At 49.3% G+C, this 13,358-nt stretch overlaps 7 protein-coding genes across 7 annotated transcripts; 4 read left to right on the top strand and 3 right to left on the bottom strand.

Moving 5' to 3' along the window:
- The first annotated feature begins 1,025 nt into the window (after positions 1–1,025).
- Positions 1,026–2,146, top strand: FOBCDRAFT_220351 (uncharacterized protein). Its single transcript, XM_031179585.3, has one exon. It carries the CDS (start codon positions 1,346–1,348, stop codon positions 1,835–1,837), a length of 492 nt encoding a protein of 163 aa, XP_031045472.2. The 5' UTR covers positions 1,026–1,345; the 3' UTR covers positions 1,838–2,146.
- On the bottom strand, positions 2,147–4,692 carry FOBCDRAFT_318066 (DIE2/ALG10 family-domain-containing protein). Its single transcript, XM_031179583.3, has 5 exons — positions 4,326–4,692; positions 4,186–4,274; positions 3,542–4,134; positions 3,355–3,492; positions 2,147–3,306 (listed from the first exon to the last, which is right to left on the bottom strand). The coding sequence occupies exons 1-5, from the start codon at positions 4,509–4,511 to the stop codon at positions 2,174–2,176; spliced, it is 2,139 nt and encodes a 712-aa protein (XP_031045470.2). The 5' UTR covers positions 4,512–4,692; the 3' UTR covers positions 2,147–2,173.
- Positions 4,693–4,974: 282 nt separating this feature from the next.
- On the bottom strand, positions 4,975–6,005 carry FOBCDRAFT_220348 (ubiquinol-cytochrome-c reductase complex subunit-domain-containing protein). Its single transcript, XM_059609556.1, has 6 exons — positions 5,884–6,005; positions 5,731–5,774; positions 5,544–5,597; positions 5,243–5,336; positions 5,135–5,188; positions 4,975–5,079 (listed from the first exon to the last, which is right to left on the bottom strand). The coding sequence occupies exons 1-6, from the start codon at positions 5,893–5,895 to the stop codon at positions 5,071–5,073; spliced, it is 267 nt and encodes an 88-aa protein (XP_059467069.1). The 5' UTR covers positions 5,896–6,005; the 3' UTR covers positions 4,975–5,070.
- A 146-nt stretch (positions 6,006–6,151) lies between these two features.
- FOBCDRAFT_28334 (vitamin-D-receptor interacting mediator subunit 4-domain-containing protein) lies at positions 6,152–7,445 on the top strand. Its single transcript, XM_031179588.3, has 2 exons — positions 6,152–6,341; positions 6,395–7,445. The coding sequence occupies exons 1-2, from the start codon at positions 6,194–6,196 to the stop codon at positions 7,285–7,287; spliced, it is 1,041 nt and encodes a 346-aa protein (XP_031045475.2). The 5' UTR covers positions 6,152–6,193; the 3' UTR covers positions 7,288–7,445.
- A 24-nt stretch (positions 7,446–7,469) lies between these two features.
- Positions 7,470–9,880, bottom strand: FOBCDRAFT_28331 (uncharacterized protein). The gene is made up of 2 exons (XM_031179589.3): positions 7,769–9,880; positions 7,470–7,719 (listed from the first exon to the last, which is right to left on the bottom strand). Exons 1-2 carry the CDS (start codon positions 9,621–9,623, stop codon positions 7,652–7,654), a joined length of 1,923 nt encoding a protein of 640 aa, XP_031045476.2. The 5' UTR covers positions 9,624–9,880; the 3' UTR covers positions 7,470–7,651.
- A 177-nt stretch (positions 9,881–10,057) lies between these two features.
- Positions 10,058–11,400, top strand: FOBCDRAFT_220345 (uncharacterized protein). The gene has a single exon (XM_031179590.3). The coding sequence runs from the start codon at positions 10,116–10,118 to the stop codon at positions 11,202–11,204; it is 1,089 nt and encodes a 362-aa protein (XP_031045477.2). The 5' UTR covers positions 10,058–10,115; the 3' UTR covers positions 11,205–11,400.
- Positions 11,401–11,561: 161 nt separating this feature from the next.
- On the top strand, positions 11,562–13,282 carry FOBCDRAFT_220344 (Sin-like protein conserved region-domain-containing protein). Its single transcript, XM_031179591.3, has 2 exons — positions 11,562–12,432; positions 12,482–13,282. Exons 1-2 carry the CDS (start codon positions 11,862–11,864, stop codon positions 13,129–13,131), a joined length of 1,221 nt encoding a protein of 406 aa, XP_031045478.2. The 5' UTR covers positions 11,562–11,861; the 3' UTR covers positions 13,132–13,282.
- The last annotated feature ends 76 nt before the right edge of the window (positions 13,283–13,358 follow it).

Genomic DNA, 13,358 nt, shown 5'->3' with positions numbered 1-13,358 from the left:
GACCAAACGGATAAAGCCCTTTACTCACCAGTCCCAACCCCAGAGTCTGACGATCACCATGTGTTTGGCTGCAGTTGCATTGTCAGAGATTATCAGATCATGCTCGCATACACGCATTCACATTCAGCTGTCACAAGGAGCCCTTTGACCCGAGAGTCCGGAGATGAAAGAGTGCTGCTTTAACACGGGAACAAGACGGACATGAACAGTCTATCGCACAAGTAAATGAGAATGAGAACGAGCCTTTGCTCAGGACAGTAAAGAGCATTGTATCGTCTCGATACTCATCGCGATGATTGATAAAATGGTGGTTGAAAACAGGGTTATGACTGTCATGACTAGTGTCGCCTAGCTTTGAAAGCGGAAGTGATCTTCGAGAGCTGGACAAGATGAGTTGTGATGCTGCATGGGCAAACGTGCATGGAAAAGTCTAGGCAGGCGTTGGATGCTGAAAGGATCTCGCTTACACTGACCTTTTTTCTCTTTGCTTTTTGTGAATTGGGGTCTGATTGAGGTGACACTTAACGGTTGGATGTGTATAGTCAGACGGGCGGGCGAAGGGATATCTTCAGTCAACTGACAGCCAATTCACTTCACTGGCGTTGGTAGTTACTTGAATAGTTCATTCCCAAGACCATGATGTTCAGTGAACAGTATAGTGAGCATACTGTATGTACGGTAACTAGTTGATCCCTAAACCTCTTGTTCACAAAATAACCGCCAGTATCACACCTCTACCAAGCCATCAACCCTCTCTTCAACTTGCATACCCAATAAGATCAAATCCTCACCCTTAAACTCTCAAACCACCTCCGCATTTCACGTTGAACTAGTGCAAGCCCAACCGAGCCATCCTCTTCAGTTCCCCTAACCTCCTCTGCAGTACAGTAGGACCTGGTCTACTCTCATTGGTGTACCGCACGTGCACACACTTAAAATGCAAAAGCCTGACCTATGATATCCCTGCCATTGGCATTTGCTGGTTCCGGGTTTTCCCCTCCCTCGTTTCTCTTCCTCCACAAAAAGTCGACGTCAGTGACTACGATTAAACCGTTGCTCTTCCCCAGACTGCCACTGTCACTGTTTCTTCATGTCTCTCGACTCCACTTCTTCATCCCATTTCCACCAAGAAACAATTGAGTCACTTTACTACGACGGTTGATCACAAAACACAAGCAACACAAATAATTAGGGACTGGCTGTCTTTCAACTGCGCATACACCGGCATCGTCACGAATAAGAGCAACTCGGCTTTGCTCGGACCGTCGCTCGGCTACTACTCCGTCGACTTCTACCGCCAACCTCCCTCCATCACATCACAACACATCAGACCGATAACCTCACGATGCCTTCACAACGACCGTATTTCCTGTCTTCTTTCCTCGCCGCCTTCCGTCCTCAAGGCCCCTCTATCTCTACTACCGCTCCACATCAACATCAGCCAAACAAGCACACCCGAGATACCACGACGACTACAACTGCCACAGCAACTGCAGCAAACACAACTACCACTGCTACTTCTACGTCACATCATCATCACCAGTCTCAACAACAATCAACTACTTCCAGTGTCGCCATCCGTCCACCCCGAAACACCACCTCTTGCTCACCGTCGACATCAACATCCCCCGCCAACGGTACCGCCATTCCTATTCCCGGATCATCTGGTCGACGTGGAAGCGATAGCAGCAGCGAAGGGTTCCGTGATGTGATAGGTGCCGACAAGTGGTATATCGGTGGACGCACACCAGGCGGTGAAGAGAAGTTCTTCAAGCTTGGCGTTATCCGCCGGGTGAGAAGCAATGATGGCTTAAGTTTGGATCGTCTAAGCTTATAATCTGACGCATGATTGTTTTTATGAGACTTTTTACGACTACTGGACGGGGCAGGAAAGATGTGTATGCATCACTCATTACATGATAAGCCACTCTGGTACAAACGCACGAACTTCACTTTTGCATGAATTTGGGATGCTCGATATGAAACTGGGTATGATTAGGGCTACAAATAGGTCTGGGGTTGGACCATGGGTATGGCGTTCAGTGTTTGGGTATATTTCACATCTGGCATGAAATGGGTTCCCAGCGATAAGAGGGCCACATGCTTATCAAGACAAAAATACAAAAAGAGTATCTTTTGCAACCACACCGCTCACATCCCCTCCATCTTGTGTTTACCACATAAATCTTTGAAGTCGACCGTCGTCCAGCACAGTCCCATCTTCCGCCTTCCATATGTAAGGCTTGGTGAGGAAGATGTAGCCTGTTGCAACATTGATGGCGATGAACCAAAACGTTTCAATGATAAGACGCAGATCGTAGTGTTGAAAGAACTCAAACAAAGGCCTGGTCTTTGGGTGATTTGAGAGCCTAGAAGCAATATCGCTGTAACCACCATGGTCGTGAAGCCTCCACGCAGGTACAAGCAGCCTCCACATCACCCAGGGTATGATAAAGTATCGTGGCTCTACTAGCGGGGCCGTCATGAGTGATAAGGTTGTGGCAAGCAAGAATATGAGTCCAGCCGAAGTGGAAGCTGGTATAACGGAAGCAAGAAGAGGGTCATCTTCCAAAGCCTTGGTCAGTTCTTGATCTTTGGAAGTATCCTGAGAATTCTCCGTTATCTCTGTTGGAAAGGGAGTATAAGTCTGTCTTGGCGAAAACCCAACGTTAGTCACCATAGGATGACTCAGGAAGGGAGGATTTCCTGTTCCATTCCCATAAACAGAACAGGCACGCGTGTGAATAGTGAAGAACCGTGAACAGCCAGCGACGGCACCCCACGTCATCCACCGAGACAAGGTATAGGGGACAACCAAAGCATATCGAATCCAAGAAGCCCGTCGGATGGTGTATCGAAAGATGTAGAACATGTAATGGCGGTTGTCAGCCAGAGTGAAGGGGTGGATAATAGTGTTGTAGCGGACGATGGCGAGTGAGAGCACTATGGTCGCAAGGAGGTAGAGGGGCCAGAGTATAAGCTTAATCCCAAAGATGAAGCTGGCGATTTCCAGTGGCTTCGATGGACGTGGGTATATTCTGTCCGAGCTGCCAGTCGCCGAGTCTTTGTCAGAGCTTCCTGACCTTCGTGACTTGCTGAAGGAAAATGAGGCCGGCTCTGCATTGGCCTCGGGGGCTGGTTTGCTAGTTGATGTAGGCGATCCAGCCTGCGGGAGTATTCGCAGTCCTATGTTAATGATGGGTAGGGCATACGGTACTAGAAGTGGTAGAGAGAAGAAAGCAAAGAAAGGCCATATGTAGAGCATCTGTGGGAGGTGGATAGTAGCAACATGGTTGGATTTGTCACCTTGTGTCGTTAGCCACAGACTCGACACGATGCAAAGAGAGTACTTACCGAGGACAACACCACCGTTCCATGCTACGAAGCCACCAAATGAGACAAGGACAGCAACGTAAGGCCATATTTGCCTAATGACGTGGATTGGGTTGCAAATCGCTGCGATTCCCAGGCTCAAGACACAGAAGAGCATGTCTGGTCTTCAGTTAGTGACAAGTTAACCTGTAGGAAAGAGCTGGTTTACCATCTGGCCACATCATGTGCAGTGGGGGGTCATGGACATCCCCAAGGGAATATCTCCATGCAAAATACTTGATCTGCCTAAAGAGCGTCAAGATAACTGGCTGATCAACCTGCTCTGGCCGCAATGTCTTGACAGCATGGACAGCTTCTAGGCCACCCATATACACAACTACCCAGAAGACATTGGTCTGGCGAAAGAAAAGTGTGACAATTCCAAGGAAGATTGTTGTTAGATCGTTCAAGGCAGAACTACGATCTCGACCAATGCGCTTCAAGTGGTTCAAGTACGCGACCAGGACGGCTGCAGTAGATACAACATCGGTGTAGTAAAGTCCAGAGAAGAAGAAGAGAAGAGGAAAGAGGGCGATGTTGAGTGCGGTGTGAACTGCATATTGTGAAGTATTGCGTAGCCGGGTCGAGGCATGAGCTTCATAGAGACGTGCCTCGATCTCTCGACGGCACTTCAGGACCAAGAAGGCGAGTATCATCAGAACAACGACGTTGGTAGCTCGTAGACTCTTGACGTCGCAGAAGTATCCACTTATTGAACTACTAGGACGGATAACTCCAGGTGTTACAAGAGAGAGAAGGTAACTGTACTGGGCTCAGCATTTGCTTAGGGGTATAGAAGCGCGTGAAACTTACAGCCCTGGTGGTGTCGTAATCTTGTCATCCCACTCTTGGAACCTCCCCTGGCAGTATTTTTGCGCCTGCGGTATATGGAATACTTCATCCTAACTCGAGTTAGCATCTGTGCAATGAGTACGATATAAGATGAGGCGTACCAGGTAAGGCTCAGGGACCAGTACTGAGACGGCATACAACCAAGAGACAGAAGCGACAGAAAGGCAATAAAAGAAGAAACCCTCTAAGCGCGAGTTAGGACCTGAAGAGTTCTTAAATCGCCAGACAAAAAGAGGTAGCGCAATGATGAAGGCTGCTACTGTCTTGTATCCTTGAGATAGCTCCATCTTGACAAGTGTTCACCAGCAGTTAGCTGAACGCGAAAGAGATCGTGTTGGAACAATTGGAATCCTCTCATGACATGAAGAAGCCAAAGATTTCTGTTAAGAGAGACAACAATTAGGAAAGGTGAAGGATAAATGAATGGCGAAAGTCAGCTTGAAATTGTATAAGACGGGCAAGTTGTACATGTAGGAGAGAGAACAGTGTTTCGCAGTGAGTTAGTGACACTGTACTTTAATGAGTGGAACATCATATCAACAACCCCAAATGGTCCAAAGCAACATGTGACAGCCCAAGGATACCTATTGTAGACTATAACAGTGATAGGAATCGCTCTATTCAAATCTTCCATGCCATCACAAGTCTATTCTTTTGCAGAGGACTTCCATAAGGTGCTAGGCATGTCTCTGCCTACAAGTAAACCACTTAGGCACCAACCAATCACAGGCCGTACATTTCACAGCAAAATTCAAGACTCATAACATGTCTATTGGAATATCTTATACAAGGAGAGCCGGCAGGGGCGCTGAACAACGTCTATCTTCCTCAAGTCCACCAGATAATTTAGAAAGGCTATACAGACTATTAATAACCGACCCCAATGCTTCGTATCATAGTCAAGACTTACGTTGTCGGCGGGGTGGATCTCCTTTCGGAAGTAGTTGCCAAGGAAAGGGATCTTCTGTATAGGAATTAATATCATGATCAAATAGTGTCGAGAGAAGGTGATTCGTACCTGGAGAACATCGCGCTGCACACGAGGGATACCGTTGGCGAAGAGGAGGACAGCAACAGCGGCGGGGGCACCGTACATAGCCAGACGGGAGCCGCTATAACCCAGTCAGTTCCCATCCACAGTATAACGATCGGTCGTTCAGCAAAATCTCTAATCCAGTCTCAATCTATCATCCGCCATGTCCATCTCAGCCGCGGTTGATCATTCCAAGAACTTCGGAGAAACGGAAAGGAGATTGAAACTCGGTTCGCTTGCATATTCGGTTCTCGATCGCAATTTCGGTTTGGAGTTGTGCACTTACATTCGGAAGGCAGACTGGGGGGTGATGCCAGCAACGTTGGGCTGAGGATGGTACCTATTCCAGAGTATTAGCCAACGTCACTATTCCATATGAACCCTTGCGAGGATGTCGAGAGTCGTAGTTCGCTTATGCCTTGACAGTGCGCTTCGAATTCGACGTTAGGGGATTGTAGACTGGTATAACGTACTTAGGACCATAGTTGCTCTTGAATTCCGACATGCGGATGGGAGTCTGGTGAGAATCAGGTCAGTCGATTGCACACTTGGTGAAAGACGCCTCGAGCCATTCGTGAATATCTGTAGCTAGTTCTCGGCGGTCGTATCGAAGGGTTCGGACGTACGTAGGAGACCATCTTGAATTGTAGGGCGGTGGAAGCCTGTTTCGTCGTTCAATTGCTTGTCGATGTCGTCGTCGTAAAAGAAGGCCTTGAACGTGGTTGCGCGAGTTTGCCGAACGGGAAAGATCGGGTTTGTTTGGCCTCAGGCCTAAAAGAAGCTCTGGGGCAGTCGACCAATTATAACCGCAGGCGGGGGCCCACTTTGACTTCCAAGCTTCGGTCTGCTATAGCAGCCTTGCCTTTGACCTTTCTTTTATTTACTTTCATAGTACTTGATACTAGAAAAGTCGCCGTGATCAACCACGATCTTGTGATGGACAAATATATCGATGGTCGCTTTGAGCGAGTAGAGAAAGCTCTCGCAAATCTAATTGATTCAGTCACGAAATACCATCCCTCTATACAACAAGGAGAGGAGCTCAATGCAGCAGACCAAGAACTAAGCAGAGGCTTGAAAGAAGGTAATTCATACGACTTGGCCAGCCATGAATGTTTTAGCTAATTCGCTTCTCAGTCCAAACTCATCAGAACAATTATTTACGTATTCAACAACTGCGCGAATCTTCAAACGCCCTTGATACGCAGATCCGCAATACTCTTTCGAATCTAGCGACTACTCGCAAGGATATCGTGACGACGCAAACCACCACATTTCCTTCTGGCCCAAGCTACCCCATCGCCTACGAAGAACTGCTCAATTATGCCCGACGTATCAGCAAAACGACTATGCCACCAGCAGGCACTATTAAAGCCGTACCACCGACGCCAGATGTCCCGGAAGTTCAAACTCCAGGCGGTCAAACACCAGCAGCCCAGACTCCAGGACCCGAGTCGCAAGCAGCTTCAGTCATGACACCATCTGCGCCTCCATCGTCTCAGGTTCAAAGCCCGGCAGTCATGAATGGTACACCAGTCGTCTCCCAGGAACCCGCGACTCAACAGTCCTCCATGTCGGCCAATACCGTCCTGCCCAGCGAGTGGACACAGTTCTTGAACCCCTTGACTGACCAGATCTTCCTCCCTTGGCCAAACGACCTTCAGCTTGGCGCTGGCTCCCTGGCTGCTAACCAGCTCCTCCAGGAGCAGGGCATCGACCCCAAGGGCTACGATCCTGCCGAGGAGGAAGAGCGCAAGCGTCGTGAGGAAGAGGAGAGAAAGCAGAAGGAAGAAGAGGACCGTATTGCCCAGGAAGAGCGCGAAAAGAAGCAACGTGAGGAACGCGAGCGCCAGCGCATCGAGAGAGAACGCCAGAGAGAAAAGGAGCAAGAGGCTTGGAGACGTGCAAGTCTGGTTGGTGGTCCGGCTGCCCCTGGCGAACAAAGGAGCCCAACTGGACCTCCACAGCAAAAGGCCCAGTTCCAGTTTACTAATCTGGATGATTTGGATGACGATGACGACGACGATTGAGCAGGAGAAAATAAGCCAACGAATTTTTGATATCTATAATAAGCTTAAAAACAATGCAGAACAATACCTCCTCGTCAATAGCCAACACGGCCCAGCTCTGTTGGCACTGGCCTGATTTTGATATCCGTCTAAATGAAAATGAATCTACTCCGTACTCGCAGCGTGCTGATGCAACACCACCGATCCTTATCACCATAATCTCGCCGATCTGGCACTTGTTTGCAGCTTAAAGCACGGCTCATGGTAAACGCGAATTCCAGACGCTGGTCGTACATGTATTTTACAAACACCAAAATTCCGTCTCTTGTTCATTAGTCACTTGTCGTTGATGATCCATTCGTCATAATTGGTGCATGGTCGTCTCTTAATCAATCTTGATGGACGAGTAGATCTTGCGAACGAACCACCAACTGGCGAAGTAGCCGATGGAGCCTGCAAAGGTCAGAATGTCATCGTAAAGGAGGATTTATAAAGAACTTACCAGTAAGAATGAAGAAGAGGAATGAAATGATGGCACTGTAGCCCATGTAGAGCACAATACCAGCCAATCCACTCGCCCTGACCTTTGTAACAAGGTACAAAAGACAATTCAAGAAGATATAGCCACCACTCATACCAGCAGCGAGGAAAGATCTCCACTGCCAGTTGTAGTTCTCAGCACATAGCAGGAAGTATACCATGAGGATAGTGACAGCAGCGCAGACAACGATCATGAGACCATAGCAGAGGAACAGGAAGCCAAACATGTAGTAGATCCTGCTGAACCAGATCGAGTTCATAATGAAGAAGAGCTCGACAAAGATGGCACCGAAGGGAAGAAGACCGACAATGAGCACGCTAGGGACAGGCTTAAGGTAAGTGCTCACAGGAGGAATCTGTCGTGGAATCTGGTTGGTACGGACAGGGGGTTGGAACTGAGGAGAGCGGAATCCAACCCAGGAACCACCGAACGAGAGAGGAATCGAAATAATGAACCAGATAGCAACAATCACAAGCATGGTGGTGAAAGGAACCGCCCCTGATGACTGCTTGGCCCAGAGGAAGAGGTTCAGGAGGAAGAAGCTGGAGAAGACAATGCCGGGAACCAAGGTAGGGGTCAAAGCAATGTTCAACTTCCAGCTCTCACCTTGCCATGCCTTGTAAGTTCGAGCAGACACATAACCACCAACGAAACCAAGGACAGTATACATGAGGATCATGATTGTTCCAAGGGATCCACGGTTTGAAGGAGACAAGAATCCAAGGAGAGCAAAGAGAATGGTACAGCCTGTCATGCAGAACAGCTGAACACCATTGCCGGCCAGGATTGAGAGCAGAAGAGGACGCGAAGGGGTTCGGAAGACGTCGCCATGGACCAGCTTCCAGCCAGAGTCTTCCTGAACACCATCCTCAACAACCGAGGTACCGCCAAAGTCGTCGAGGTCGATCTGGTCGAGTCTGTTATAACGAGCAATATCCTTCTTGAGAGCGCGAACCAGGATGGACATGACGGTGAGAACAAGGATAACAACAATGATAGCAGTATCGATAAGCCAGAACCAGTGGATTTTAGGATCAAACACGTGCAAGTACTTGTCCCATCGAGTGGCCCAGGCAGTGTCGGACTTGCGCCAGATCACGCTGTAGCTGAAGGCAACATGCTGTTCGCCCCCAGATAAAACGATGGGCGGGTGGTTGGCGCAATCAGCCTCGCCGCCGTACTCCTTTGAACTTGGCTGCACAACCACACCGACGACACGGCGCTGGTTGGGGTCCTTGTTCACCTCGTGGTACTCGATGGCGATTTCGTAGTGGTTATTGAACAGAATGTTGTCGTCCTTATCATCCTGGCCAAGCAAGAATCGGGGATTATAAAAGGTAGTGCCGGTTAATTGATCGAGAACTTCCTGTCCCGCTGGCAATCCATCCACAAGCCATTCCAGACTGTAGCCCTGTTCGATGCGGCTTTTGACAAACTGAACCGATTTCTCAGTATATTTGACTTTGCAAAGGGGTTTGCACGTCTCGTTCTTGCCCATGATAAGCTCAAAAGGAGAAGTCATGATGCGGTCTCCGAAGAGAATACTACCCAGACTTTCCGAAACATATTGAGGGCCGCCTTCAGGTTGACAGAATTGGAAGGCAGGATGGTAGTAGTCGTACGAGACAACGGCGTGTAGTCGCGGATCTTGGGAGCGGTCGACAGGCTTGATGCTATTCACGTAAAGCGGAACCTTATCTCCCTCTTTGTAGGTAGTCGGGGCGACACCGGGGAGGTAGAAAGCAGAAGCTAGCTGTGGTATAGCCAGAAGCGAGCTGACAAGCGCCGTACGAGGCGCAAAGTCTCGGAAATGCATATTGGAAAGTTAGATCATGCGCAGACCGATAGAGGTTAACAAAGGAGGATTGCGAAAGCCGAGATGTGAAGCTGTCGATCAAAGCTCCAGCTGACGACGACTTGCGCGACCCGCAATTTCGAGTCGATGAGGAAGGAAAATTAAAAATCAAGTAATCACTGAGAGTTTTACTCAGTTTCTGCCTCTTATATCGTCCGATCAATGATATAAAGGATCGTGTGGTGAATCAGGCCAGCGAAACAGCTGCGAGAGTAAATCATCAAACAGGGAGCTACAAGGCACTTGCTGTAATCTGTCATGGAGATATTAGCTGAGTCAGGAGAATGAGCCACGCACTGAAACAGGGGATTTGTGGCGTTTGTGACTGTCGAGGCAGGAATGTGGAGCCAAGCCAAGAACGCCCCGCTAAAAAGTTGAAGTACTCCAAACTTTTCGACGAGACATCAGTTTTCAATTGTCTAGAGATTTCAAGTCTCAGTCAAACAGATCACCATGGCAGCACCTACAACATTACCGGCGCTATTGACGTCGCTAACCCAGTCGCTGTCATCAGCACTCGAGGTCACACCAAAACTCGCAGCCATCGAGCACCAGAAGGATGGTATTTCACTTCTCGATGTGAAGAATGAACTTCTCCTCTCATACCTACAAAACTTGGTCTTCTTGATCCTGCTCAAATTGCGCAACTCAAAATCAAACTCGGATAAAGCCGAAGACGACTCCGAACTCGACGAATCTGTGAGGGCAAAGCTGGTTGAGCTACGACTTTACTTGGAAAGGGGAGCCCGACCGTTGGAAGAGAAGTTGCGCTTCTCCATTGATCGATTCCTCCGAACAGCAGACGATGCAGAGCGCGAGAGACGGGCAAAGGAAGCCAAGGCCGCGGCTGGATCAGACTCTGAGGAAGAAGAGGACGACTCAGAGGAGGAAGCAGATGCTGAAGCTCTGTCTCACAAGCCGGGCAACTTTGGAGCCATGGCTGATGATGTTACTGCTCGCCGAGCGGAGCGTGATGGGGGAGCTGCGGGTGTATACCGCCCTCCTAAGAGAGACCGTGCCACAATGGATGCGCCTCAACGACGCGAGAAGCACGATCGTCGCGCCGGCAAGTCTCACACCATGGAAGAATTTGTCGCCTCAGAGCTATCCAGTGCACCTTTGGCGGAGCCCAGTATTGGTACCACAATTGTCCAGGGAGGTCGCAAGATGAAGACCGACGCCGAGCGAAAGGAGGAGGCAGAGCGCCGGGATTACGAGGAAATGAACTTTACACGTCTTCCAAAGGAGAGCAAGAAAGATCGAGCTCAGAAAGCGAAGCAGGCTGGTCGCAGCAACCGCATGCAGTTTGGTGGCGAGGATTGGCACAACCTGGGAGAGGGTGTCGACCGTATCGATCGTCTTACCAAGCGCAAGCAATCAGGTGGGAATGTTCGTGCTCTTCTGGACAAGAGCCGAAAGCGTGGAATCGACACAACGGATGGACCCCGTGGAAGTGGTATGGGAGGTGGTATTGGAGAGAGATTCAACAAGAGAGTCAAGGTATTGGAGGGTGGACGCCGCGACCGTGGAAAGGGTCGATAGACTGTTTGATGTTAATAGATATGTTTTCTGGCTTCTGGGATGCCCAGAAACGAAACGATCTACGGATGTCGTTTCATGGCCATATGCCAGCTGGATTCAATGGAGTTTAAAATTCGGACTGCGTGTTGAGAAACTATCAATGCAAATAGGCTGCTTTACTGGAAAAGCATCACAAATGCAGTAAACACTTCTTCCATCCAAGATTACATCTCTATTGAAATAAGTCAGCTACTTATTACAATTGGGGCATGACTGAGTGACTCTCATCTTTGGCTTGGGACTTTCGAATTGCTGTTACTGATAAGATAACGGTCTAAACTTTGGCGGGGGACGAACATGGAAATTTCTCTACAATCGCCCCTCCCAGCGTTGACAGCCCTCTAAACTTGCAACCTTCAGTCTGACTTACTTCGCATCTAAACCCTGTCGCAAAAACGCCGAAGCTTAAGATACCGGTACAAAACCGGTGTATATACTCGGTATCGACATACGAGCCAAAGGTATTCTAGAAACAGCTGCGCATTGTGGTTGTCGCAAAGCGAACTTGGAGAGCGACGTAGAGTCATCCAAACCGAAAGCGAATAACAAGGCCTAGCCAGGTTCTTGACTGGCAATTTGTGCAGAAGAGCTCTGTTTCCTTACAAATAATTTCATAAGATGTCTACAACGTCGAATACACCGGCTCCCACGGCCTCAATGGACATCGATGATATGGACGTTGACTCTGGCGTCAAGCCCTCTACAGCCAACAATCCTACCACGATAGACGACGACGATGATGATCCAGTCACCGCAACATATAACGTCTTTATCAATCCCTCTCTGCCTTTAGGCCGCCGTCTTCTCGTTCTCCAACATCCTAACCGAACCGATGACTCCCCACGGCCTCCACCGACCGAATTGCGAGTGAAGGCTCAAGCAGGTATGGTTGAAGTCGATGTGCCCCTAGACAACACAGTCGCCTATGATCGCGAGAAGGGTCAAAAGTGGGGAAAGACATTGCATGCTTCTATGGCGACCAAGAATGGCGGCAGTCATGGATTGGCTGGCGGATTTGGCTTCGGTACGGTCCAGGCTCGAGGTGGCAGGAAAAAGGCCGAGGATGAACAGGAGAACATGGATTGGGCAGAGGCCGTTAGGCAGGATAAAGTGCTTCGGACACAGACCCTTGGTGGGCAGTATCCTGAGTATAAGGAGGTTCAGCATATGGTTGGTGTCTTTCAAGGCAGTAAGTCACATTGGCTCTTGAGTCCATATATCTTTTAACACATCACCAGAGGACTTGCATCTCACGCCTGTATCATCACTTGTTCATCTACGCCCACAACTTCACCACATCGACGCAACTGTCCAACAAGCACGCCAAGACGCAGCTACTAAGGAGTCGGCGCCCAGCACTGCAGCCGGCACTGCTCGCGCAATTCATATGACTGTCAAGGCTACTGGCGATGGTGATACGGTTACCACCGAAACCATGGCTGATCGTCTGCGATCTGTGCAGACAGAGCATTGGCGAACTATGCACTACACAGATGAGAATGAGGAGGCTGCCTGGGAGGTTTATAACGAAAGCCTCTTCCTGCGCCCTACTCAAGAGGAGGCCGCGGAAGGAGCAGAGAAAGCCGATGATGCGGAGGAAAATGAGCCACCCCTTGAGGAGTCTGTGCCAAAGTTCGCTCGTCGATGGGATGATGACGAGCTTCTTGAAGCTGTTAGTGGTATTAAGAAGCCACAACCGGCGCCAGAACCTGTCAAAGAAGATCCCAAGCCAATTGCTCCCGCCAAGCAGCCAGAGCAACCTGCGCCAGGGGCGGAGGAGGCACGAAAGCCCAAGCTTCGACCACGAGGTGGAGCGGCGGGGACCGTTCCTCGACGGGGAGGTAGACCTCGAGCTACAGCTTCAAAAACGGCCAACGTTGATGGATGAAGAGTGAAAGTCTGGTGCTAGAAGTAAACTCAGGGGACTAAATAGGTTGCATGGGACGGCGCAAAGGATCTATCAACTTTATATAAGGAATGCAAAAGTCACAGTATAAAAAAGCTTTGCCAAAACGTGTAAAATTTGCAAATACGATATAACCTATTTCCTCAATGGACAAGAGTCCTCCCAAACTCTCTCCGTGAGTTGGTGATGATCATCCGACTGTAATGCCG

The sequence above is a fragment of the Fusarium oxysporum genome, chromosome IV (assembly GCF_013085055.1).
Source record: "Fusarium oxysporum Fo47 chromosome IV, complete sequence".
Lineage (NCBI taxonomy): Eukaryota > Fungi > Ascomycota > Sordariomycetes > Hypocreales > Nectriaceae > Fusarium > Fusarium oxysporum.
This window is presented reverse-complemented; position numbering and strand designations above follow the sequence as displayed.

Coding starts and splice junctions, on each gene's coding strand:
- FOBCDRAFT_318066 (XM_031179583.3), bottom strand. CDS start 4,511: ATGGAGCTATCTCAAGGATACAAGACAGTAGCAGCCTTCATCATTGCG. Junction 4,275..4,325: donor TGGTCCCTGAGCCTTACCTG/GTACGCCTCATC, acceptor AACTCGAGTTAG/GATGAAGTATTCCATATACC. Junction 3,307..3,354: donor GAACGGTGGTGTTGTCCTCG/GTAAGTACTCTC, acceptor TAACGACACAAG/GTGACAAATCCAACCATGTT.
- FOBCDRAFT_28334 (XM_031179588.3), top strand. CDS start 6,194: ATGGACAAATATATCGATGGTCGCTTTGAGCGAGTAGAGAAAGCTCTC. Junction 6,342..6,394: donor AAGCAGAGGCTTGAAAGAAG/GTAATTCATACG, acceptor TTCGCTTCTCAG/TCCAAACTCATCAGAACAAT.
- FOBCDRAFT_220351 (XM_031179585.3), top strand. CDS start 1,346: ATGCCTTCACAACGACCGTATTTCCTGTCTTCTTTCCTCGCCGCCTTC.
- FOBCDRAFT_220345 (XM_031179590.3), top strand. CDS start 10,116: ATGGCAGCACCTACAACATTACCGGCGCTATTGACGTCGCTAACCCAG.
- FOBCDRAFT_220344 (XM_031179591.3), top strand. CDS start 11,862: ATGTCTACAACGTCGAATACACCGGCTCCCACGGCCTCAATGGACATC. Junction 12,433..12,481: donor GGTTGGTGTCTTTCAAGGCA/GTAAGTCACATT, acceptor ACACATCACCAG/AGGACTTGCATCTCACGCCT.
- FOBCDRAFT_28331 (XM_031179589.3), bottom strand. CDS start 9,623: ATGCATTTCCGAGACTTTGCGCCTCGTACGGCGCTTGTCAGCTCGCTT. Junction 7,720..7,768: donor CCTCTTCTTCATTCTTACTG/GTAAGTTCTTTA, acceptor TGACCTTTGCAG/GCTCCATCGGCTACTTCGCC.
- FOBCDRAFT_220348 (XM_059609556.1), bottom strand. Junction 5,337..5,543: donor CCCCAGTCTGCCTTCCGAAT/GTAAGTGCACAA, acceptor ACTGGGTTATAG/CGGCTCCCGTCTGGCTATGT. Junction 5,189..5,242: donor TGCAGCGCGATGTTCTCCAG/GTACGAATCACC, acceptor ATTCCTATACAG/AAGATCCCTTTCCTTGGCAA.